Raw genomic sequence first — 9,621 nt, forward strand, 5'->3', positions numbered from 1 at the left:
CAGATGGAGAACGATGATGAAGGAAAAACAGAGCAGGCTTCCATGCCTCCCAGAAGTTTCCTGCAGCTGTAGTTTCTATTGGGATGTCCTGACACCAAATACGACGAGGCTTTGAAGTACTCGGTGAGCATGTGATACCTAATAGAAGATTCGTACCCTTGGCACAGTAGCAGTCAGATTTTATATACGAAAATACAACGGAAAGATCACTTGAGCTTGGGCACACAAGAATTGCGACAAACAGGTAAACCACGATTTTATGAACACTGTCCCTCTCTTTCTGTCTCTCTGGCTAAAGTAAAAGGGACAATAAACACCCTTACACGATCTCAGAGAGACCGCACATAGCTAAGCCTCATAAATTTATCATCATCATCGCAATTTATCTAGCAAAAGGAAAATTTAACCGTTCGCGTCCAGCCATGCCTGGGCACTCAGACACGACACCGCCTACAAGGTGAAATTAAGCACCGAACATAAAAATAAAAATGGGAGTCGGGAGTATAAAAGACGATGGGGAAAAGGGTAAGTAGAAGAGAAGATAGGATCGGGTAAGGATGTAGCAGTGTAGACGGGTAGGATGCGTGCTTTAATTTTCTTTCTTTTCTCGTTTAGAAGATCTTGAAGAGAAGACCCCCATGCGTGGCGAAGAAAGGAGCAAATACAAGCGACTCCACAGCCATGAGCTTGATGAGGATGTTGAGCGATGGCCCTGATGTGTCCTTGAGGGGGTCCCCAATGGTGTCACCAATCACTGCCGCCTTGTGGGCATCTGAACCTTTGGGACCAAGGGTCCTGGCATGCTCCGAAGCTCCAGCCTAGACAAAAACAGGGAAAATGGAATTCACACTTCAAGGACTTACAACTCTCACTTACTGATGATAAAGGTTAAAGGCTTGGTTAATTCACACCCCATGGCTCCAAAAGGCCTGGGAAACAAAAAATTCAAATTTGGAAATAATTTACCTCAATATATTTCTTCGCGTTATCCCATGCACCGCCAGTGTTGGATGCGGAGATAGCAATCTGTCCCATATTAAAACCAATTCAGGACTGAAAAATACCACATCAGAATTTGAATGATGTTGGATACAAGGAATCGCTGCTAACCTGAACCCCAGAAACAAGAGAGCCTGCGAGGACTCCTGACAGAGTTTCCACACCAAAGAAAGTTCCAACGATCAGAGGGGTGACCATGACAAGAGCGCCAGGAGGAATCATTTCCTTGATGGAAGCATCCGTGGATATCTTGACACAGGTTGCATAGTCTGGTTTAGTAGTTCCCTCCATGAGTCCAGGAATGGTGTTGAACTGCCTGCGGACCTCCTCAACCATCTTGAGAGCTGCACTGCCAACACTCTTCATGGTCATGGCTGAGAACCAGTAAGGAAGCATGGCACCAACAATCAACCCAATGAAGACTTTGGGGGTGAGAACATCGACAGTTGAAATTGATGCTCGGCTCACAAAGGCACCAAAAAGTGCCAGAGACACTAAGGCTGCTGAACCAATCGCAAATCCCTGAAAAAGGAAACAGAAGTACCAAAAATTGAAATGCGCAACCAAGACATGTTATGATTAAGAAAATGATTTTATCGCAAGAAGTAATTGCTGCACCTTTCCAATGGCAGCAGTGGTGTTTCCGGCGGCATCTAGAGCATCAGTTCTCTCACGAATTCTGTGGCTCATTCCAGCCATCTCAGCAATACCTCCGGCATTGTCACTGATGGGTCCATATGCATCAATGGCAAGCCCAGTAGCAATGTTGCTCAGCATTCCTAGAGCAGCAACTGCAATACCATACATGGCAGCAAAACTAAAACTAACAAAAATGCTGATGGCAATAGCAAAAATTGGAATGATGACAGATTTGTATCCCAAAGCAAGTCCAAAGATAACATTAGTGGCAGCTCCAGTTCTACACGAATCAGCAACATCTTGCACAGGGCTGCATAGGAGGACGTTGAGTTAATATGGAAATAAGTAAACTAGAACATGTGGTAACAGAAACTAGTTGGCTACCGCTGCGACAAAGAAAACTCATTAGCGCACCTGTATGCATTGCTTGTATAGTATTCAGTGACAAAACCTATGACCAGGCCAGCCCACAAACCAATTGCCACACAGAAGAAAAGCTCCCTGACAAGTCCAACATGATGCAACAAGGTGCTGATGAAAAGGCGGCAAAACCTTACCAGACAAACAAGAAAAGGAGTAACATGCGGCTTACCAGTTCTTCACCGTCTTCTGGACACCAAAATTGAATATTGTGAAGGTTGATGGGAGAGCTATCCAACTAACAATTCCAACGCCCACAGTCATAAGAGCAGTGGAGATTATGAGCTGCCTCTTTAGTGCAGGCTCAATCTCCTTCACCGCCTTTATCTCAAAGAAGTCAGTTGCAAAGAGAGTAGTGATCAAACAAACAATGATACCCATGGAGCTAATGAGAAGGGGGTATAACATAGCTGTCAGCTCATGGTTAATTCCAAAGGAAGAGATCGAGGCAACTACAAGGGCAGCACATGAAGACTCAGCATATGAGCCAAACAGATCCGACCCCATACCAGCAATATCCCCAACATTATCACCAACATTGTCAGCAATCACCTGTAAATCATGTCAAAAATACATCAACCTCCATGGCAAGAACAGAAAATATCTGCAATTAAACAAAAACTAGAATGTGCTGAAAATATTAAGAAAAAAATCGGTTGATATAGATATCAGCACTAACAAATAGTTGAAATGCTTGTGGCACAGAAAGACGAAAGAACATATAATGTTACGGGCCGAAAACAACATAAGGGCTCCTTGGCAGAACCTACATCATGATAATATGCAGCCAAGGATGAATGAATGTACTAAAACTAAAGGTTGTCATGAAGAGATGACATTCTTACAGCAGGGTTTCTAGGGTCGTCCTCAGGAATGTTCCTCTCAACCTTTCCGACAAGATCAGCACCAACATCAGCAGCTTTCGTATAAATACCTCCACCAACTCTCCCAAAAAGGGCCATGGAAGAACCACCGAGGCCGTAACCAGTAATAGCCTCAAAAAGCCCTTCCCAGTCTTCCCCATAATACAACTTGAATAGGTTGATTGCAATGTAAAGCACCAGAAGCCCATTTGCAGCAAGCAAAAAGCCCATAACTGCACCAGAGCGGAATGCAGTAATGAAAGCCTTTCCAACACCCTTCCTTGCCTCCAAAGTAGTCCTGGCATTTGCATATGTTGCAATCTTCATCCCAAGAAAACCAGAAACCACAGAGGTGATTGCACCAAGCAAGAATGACACAGTGCTGAAAATGGCATTAGCAAGGGCAGGCTTGCAAGTCTTGTCCTTGCTATAGGTGCAGGGCTGGCTCTTCGTGCTGAAGCCCTCCACAGAGCCAAGGAAGAGGAAGATCAGAATTGCAAATGCAACCATGAACACTCCAACATATTGATATTCAGTGAAAAGAAAAGATGTAGCACCTGTTGCATAAATAAACAGGTCAAAATTAGTTTCCACAGATGTCATGCCACAGAAAGCAAATTTTATTTTTACTTTAACACCATGAACGGACTGAAAAAGCAAAAAGAAAAGAAATGAAGATAGCAATTTCAAGACTCTAGAGAGTTCATATCTCATTTTGCAATAACTTACGATCAGGTTGTAGGGTACTCAAACACATAGTCAACACAACTTAACTATATAGTCATTTTCCAGTAATATCAACAATAATATCCATGGTATTGACTCTATTGAATAATATTGATTTATAACAACTGACATGTTATCAGAGCTATGAACATAATTTGAACTTCCACTCTACACAATCCGAGCCAAAGCCAATCAACTCTTTGACCAGCTGGGGAACTATGATTGATAGATCAAAACCCTCCAAAAACAAATTTTAGATAAATTGTTTCCACCTCTGTTTTACAATGCTAATAGTAGAGAAACTAACTTGACAAAGCAGGCAGTGAATTTGATACACAAATCTCATCAGAAATGTATGTAAAATTTGTTAAATGGTAATGGATACAATCATAAAAAGAATACATTGTATAATAAAATATAAGCATGGGTATGGCCCTTGCAGAACAGTTCAGGTTAGGCCAAAGGGCGAAGAGTAAGTCGGGGGCATGATGTGTTTTCTGTTAATAGGATAATGGACACCAGATAGAAAACATGGATCAGTCAGCCTAAAATAAATCTCAAATGAATTATGCATAGCGACATCAATGGTCGAAATTAGTTTTCTTCCACAACCATCAAAGAAAGGATGAGTTTTTATGAGAAGCACAGTGCATTACTACTTCTGAGCATCTGACATAAGGTTACTGAGCAAATTTTGAGAAGATTAATTTCATGGAATCATAGAGTACTAGAATTCACAACGTTAATAGCAAGATCCAATTGGCAGCACATAAGATTCAGTGATTATATAAAAACCAAGGACCTAACCTCAAAAGACTAGCCAAGAAGGTGTTATTTAGATTTCTCAACTCTGCATAAGTATCCAAGATCCATTCAATGCACGATTGATGTGGAACTATACACATACCAGCACGAGTCCTCTCATCCTCCCTCCATTGAAGTCCTTGTATCTTCGCCAAACTAAGGGTATCAGTCCATTCAAATCCAATCATAAGTATCACAAATCCAATCACAAATACTACGATAAAATTGGTCAACCTAAATAAGCTTGTCTTGCAGTGTCCTTTAATCCATATTGGTCATATAGACCACGTCTACTCTAATACCATTTGTAACAACTCAAAACCTCACTCAAAAGACTAGTCGGAAGAAATTATTGAATTCACTGACCTTGTACAAATACCCAAGATTTATCCGATGCATTACCAATATGAGACTAAACATACGCCTGCACGGGTCCTTACAAATTAAGACTGAAGAATCATTAGATATAAAGGTCAAACAATCGGAATATATAGATGAAAATCAATCTAGCATATCATTTAACAAAATTCTGTTGAGGACATCCTCTAACGACCTTCTAGCAAATGGTACATTCTCATTTGACAGAAAACTACCATAATTACCATTCAAAAAAGAAGAATTGAGCATTTTTATAAGGATAACTAACCCCACATTTAGAACACAAATAATATTATAATATCAACTTGACACCATATCACATCCCTTGATGACAAACGAGAATTATTGAGATAGGAAGGCTGCAGAGTGAAAAAAAAATCCAGAGAGAAGTCAGGACAAATCTAGTCTAACAAACATTTCTGAGGACCATAATAAGCAACTGCTTATCTCCTTACAAGTGCCCAACATAAGCCAGAATTTTTGTGAGGACCACAATACACAACCTTTTTCTTTGACCACCGAACATATATGTATGGAACAAATTCAACAAATATTTAAATATTTAAATTTACTCTGAGACGAATAAAAATATGAGAGATCAAAAAAAAGGGAGAGAAAAGAGTAATCGATGACGAAAACTAACATATACCAGTCATAAATATCATAAAAACAGCAGCAAATACAGGTTTGAAGAAGTTTATATGAAGAGAAAAAGGAATAATCTGATATAAAATAAGGCATATCTCTGAAGCACCAAATAAACCAAAGGGCCCGTATGGAAGGCATACGCAAAAGAATTAGTTATGCAGAACTAGGATAAGGAAAGAAAACTATACTTAACCAGGTTAAAAAAAATGAGGTACACAAAAGCTCTGCTACAGTAATCACACTCATAGAAACCCTAACCCCAGAAGGAAAAAACTGTTTTTGCTGCCGACAATCAGCTTAAAACTTCCAAAAATATCAAAGACCTACCCGAAATACCCGAAATATCAGCTAAAAGCTTCCAAAAGCACAAGGAGGCTTGTAAAAATAACGAGCAGATATAGTCAAGATTAAAAGAAAAGTAATCCATTTTTTTTTCCAACATTCAGGGAGATCTAAACGAAATCAAGAAGCTTCATGGAATCTTTGATTACAAGGATAGAAAGATCAGACTATAAAACAAACAGATCTGCAACATGAAAAAGAAAGAAACATCGAGTCGCAAGAGATCCGATCAAAGAGTTCTCACCCTCCGAAATGGCGCTCTGGATGTCGGCGCACTTGACGACGACGTTGTGGTCGTTGAGGCCCTCCTCCTCCTCGATGAGGTAGTCAGCGTAGTCGTTCTTGTTCCCTCTCGCCGGTGTCTGCCGCTCCGGCGAGAGCTTCACCTTGGAGACCAGCATCCACTGGAACAAGGAGAAGACGATCCCGACGACGGCGGCCACCGGGATCAGAATCTCCGTCAGGAGATCGGAGAGGATCGCCGCCCCCATTGCCGGATCTGGCCGCACCCAACCCCCAAGAAACGCAAAACCCAGCACCGGAAAGTTAAAACTAGGGCTACGAGAGTTCGAGGGCTTCCTGCAGCGCCTCCTGACGTGAGCTCCGGTTCGTCATATATAAGATTGGAGACTCCCGAAGAGGAGGGCCTGGTAAAAAGTTCGAGGCCGGAAAGAGCCAAACAATTACGAATTTCTTCCTTTCTGGCTGCGGTACAGTTTTGCTTAACCGTACACCCAATCGCTGGCTCTCTGCGTTGCAAAGGGTTTTTCGGCTCCCGGGGTTTTTCTGGAGGGCACGTTAAGTAAAATGATCTGGAGGATCACATGGCTCGCGCGTTTTAATGATTCGCTGTGCTGACGCGCCTTCGGGGAGAGAAACTTCGTGACAGCTAATGGGGCGCAAAACACTGGACGGTCCAGATTGGTGAAATAAATATTCTAAATGGACGGTAGAGATGCGTTTCAGTGCTATTAGTTTATGTTTCCTGTGAGACCAAGATATCCACACGTGGAACGAGTGAGCGGAACGGCGGCCTAGAAGGATGAAATCCTACGGAACGAACGGAGGAAACAATAAAATAAGAAAAAGGGGAAACAGGATTTCCGTTTTCTTTAAAATCCGGAACTTGTGGAAGCGTGGGATGGTTACGTAAAGGGGACCATTTGATGGAATTGCCATCTGTCAACCCTTTACCACATTTCACTCAAAGCATAACACTCAATTAATTATTACTTTATAATCGTGGAGCCATATTCAAGCTACCCTCTTTTTTTTTTTAATTAGATGAAGAATCCTACATGAATGATTCATGCCATTGATCTAAGTCATTGAATTTGATCCATCATCTCAAATTATAGAATTTAGAGACTCCTAATTTATGCTTGAAATGATCAAAAATTTGATAATTTAAATATATATAATAATATATATTTTTTACTGCTTGATGCCTAAGCTAAATTTTTTTAAATTATATAATTTTTAATATGTAAGTAGTTTAGAAATAGTAAATTAAATTTAATAATCATTCAATTAAAAAATGTAACCCTTGCAAAGTTACATCATGAAGTGTAACTTAATTCTGACATACAATTGTAGAATTGTTTTTAAAGAAGGCCATCACCATGAAAAGGGTATCACATGATTGACCTAGCCATTACAAGAGAAGAGCATGCACACCGTGGCCCAACCTATATAAATAAGGGACGCAGTAAGGCAACAAACAAAATCTTACTTATTTTAGGAATGTTTACAATATCATGATTCGGCCCGAACATCAACATTATCAGGGATGTTAAATCCCAATTGATACCCTAGATGTTATACATGTTTAAAATGACCTAACAAAATTGTATCTTCTAGTGGAGAGCATCGATGAAATAGCATGTGTATATGATCATTCAAACTAGTAAATTGAAGCATTGCACCTATGTATATGGTACCATTTATCATCTGATAACATGCCGAGATGGATGATGATCCGGTTCGATGAGCTTCCCTTCTCATCCATTCTCTGATGCAATGTCTTGAATTGGTGGTTTCTCTTATTCCACGACGATGGTCATTGGGTGGGGATCATTATGTAACCAACTTTCAATTTGACATATATCAAAACGAATAACATGCTCTAATAATTTTAATCTTCATCTACTTCGTAGTCACCATCCTAGGTTGGGACATTCTATCGAACCTCTCTTAATCCATATAGATGTACCTCTTATATCTTTGGTAATATGAGTATATCTATGAATAAAAAGGTGGTGAGGAAGGGCAAAGTGGTGAGCAACTAGAAACAATTTACACTACAATGTTGCTCAAGTTGATGTCCATTATAATCACATATTGGACAAAAGTATGTTCTTGTGGCCTTTCTTTGTTCATCCTAGTGCGCAATCAACCACGAAGGATTCCTTTTATTTCATAATTTAGCTTGTATTTATAGTATAATTGAGTTCGAGGATGCAAATGTTGAAGATTGTTTCTAGCCTCAATTTGTACAAAACTTTCTTTCAGTTTTATTTCAAGCATATCATGAAGGCAAAGGCAAAAATTTGGACACCATTTCAACCGATGACCTTCGTAAATTGATGTTGAGCGTCGGTGGCATAGGTAGCAACAACACAATGTGCAACCTAGGGTGGCGACAACATCACCTTAGTAAAGTATAATAATAATTAAGCATCAAAGTTTACTATTGAATTTTATTTTGATGCATTCTTTACATGCTTTGATCTTAGTTTTTTATGCATGTTTGAGAAGCCAATAGAACAAGTTTTAGGGGCAGCAATTTACTCCGCTCCATCAAATATCTGATCTGACCCGATCCAAACGAGATAAGTTTGACCCGCAATGGATTCGAAGATAATGCTAAAATCTGATATATATATATATATATATATTCACCCTTTTCTACAAAATAAATATTGATTTGTATGTTAAAAAAATAATTTTTATAACTTTATATGATCTGATTCGACCCACCCTAGCCGACCCTTTAACATCTACTCAGGACCGAGGGTTTCCATTTTTTTCCTTGATGGTGAGGTGACATCGCTGCAAGAGTCACGTGCATTGCACATGAGAAAAAGCAAGATATTAGATTTTTTTTTGTTTCCGTTGACACATCAAAGTGTTAGGCTACTAATGAAACAATATCACCATCTTTTCATTAAAAAAAAAAGGGTAAAATCTTAGGAGAGAGATCCACTTATTTTTACTTTTAGAGAAAAAAAGTTGAAAATAAAATTTAAAAATTTTCTTCAGGTTTATATTTATTATACTTACATCCAATAATTTATAAAATCTACACTTACATCCAGTTAAATTAACAATATTAATGAAACAATTTATAGGGTGAGGGGGAGGATGCATACATTTTTTTATATCTTTGGGTGCTTAGCATGTCACCTAAGATTATTTTGGTCATTTCAAAAAAAATTTAACGTGGTAATTAGGTTCTATTTAAGATTAATGATTTGACTAATATTCTGTTAATTTATGAGTTACAGTATTGGATAAAAATAAATCTTGGGGTTAAGCGTGAGTTTTTCAAACCATTACATGTAAGTATAATTTACCCCTAATTTTGTAATTTACTCAAAAGTTTATATAAATGATTTATTTTTGGCTTGATAATAACTTCATTGATGAGCCAAACAATTGATCCAGCTTGGCTTCATCTCCAAAATCCCCAAACAGCCCAAAGCACAAGGAGGGCATTTCATGAGCTTCACAAAGAGGAAAGCAAACACTAAAATAAGTTCTGCAACATAGACTGATTTTTTTTTTCTTCCAGGGGGATGGA

At 39.1% G+C, this 9,621-nt stretch overlaps 1 protein-coding gene across 1 annotated transcript; it reads right to left on the reverse strand.

Moving 5' to 3' along the window:
* Positions 1-231: 231 nt before the first annotated feature.
* Positions 232-6,445, reverse strand: LOC103706475 (pyrophosphate-energized vacuolar membrane proton pump). The gene is made up of 8 exons (XM_008790581.4): positions 6,064-6,445; positions 2,904-3,478; positions 2,231-2,610; positions 2,053-2,139; positions 1,618-1,948; positions 1,111-1,521; positions 967-1,026; positions 232-818 (listed from the first exon to the last, which is right to left on the reverse strand). Exons 1-8 carry the CDS (start codon positions 6,308-6,310, stop codon positions 612-614), a joined length of 2,298 nt encoding a protein of 765 aa, XP_008788803.2. The 5' UTR covers positions 6,311-6,445; the 3' UTR covers positions 232-611.
* Between the last annotated feature and the right edge of the window lie 3,176 nt (positions 6,446-9,621).

Source organism: Phoenix dactylifera, chromosome 7 (genome assembly GCF_009389715.1).
Source record: "Phoenix dactylifera cultivar Barhee BC4 chromosome 7, palm_55x_up_171113_PBpolish2nd_filt_p, whole genome shotgun sequence".
Taxonomy (NCBI): domain Eukaryota; kingdom Viridiplantae; phylum Streptophyta; class Magnoliopsida; order Arecales; family Arecaceae; genus Phoenix; species Phoenix dactylifera.

Coding starts and splice junctions, on each gene's coding strand:
- LOC103706475 (XM_008790581.4), bottom strand. CDS start 6,310: ATGGGGGCGGCGATCCTCTCCGATCTCCTGACGGAGATTCTGATCCCG. Junction 2,140..2,230: donor CAGAAGACGGTGAAGAACTG/GTAAGCCGCATG, acceptor TGGACTTGTCAG/GGAGCTTTTCTTCTGTGTGG. Junction 1,949..2,052: donor TATACAAGCAATGCATACAG/GTGCGCTAATGA, acceptor CCTCCTATGCAG/CCCTGTGCAAGATGTTGCTG.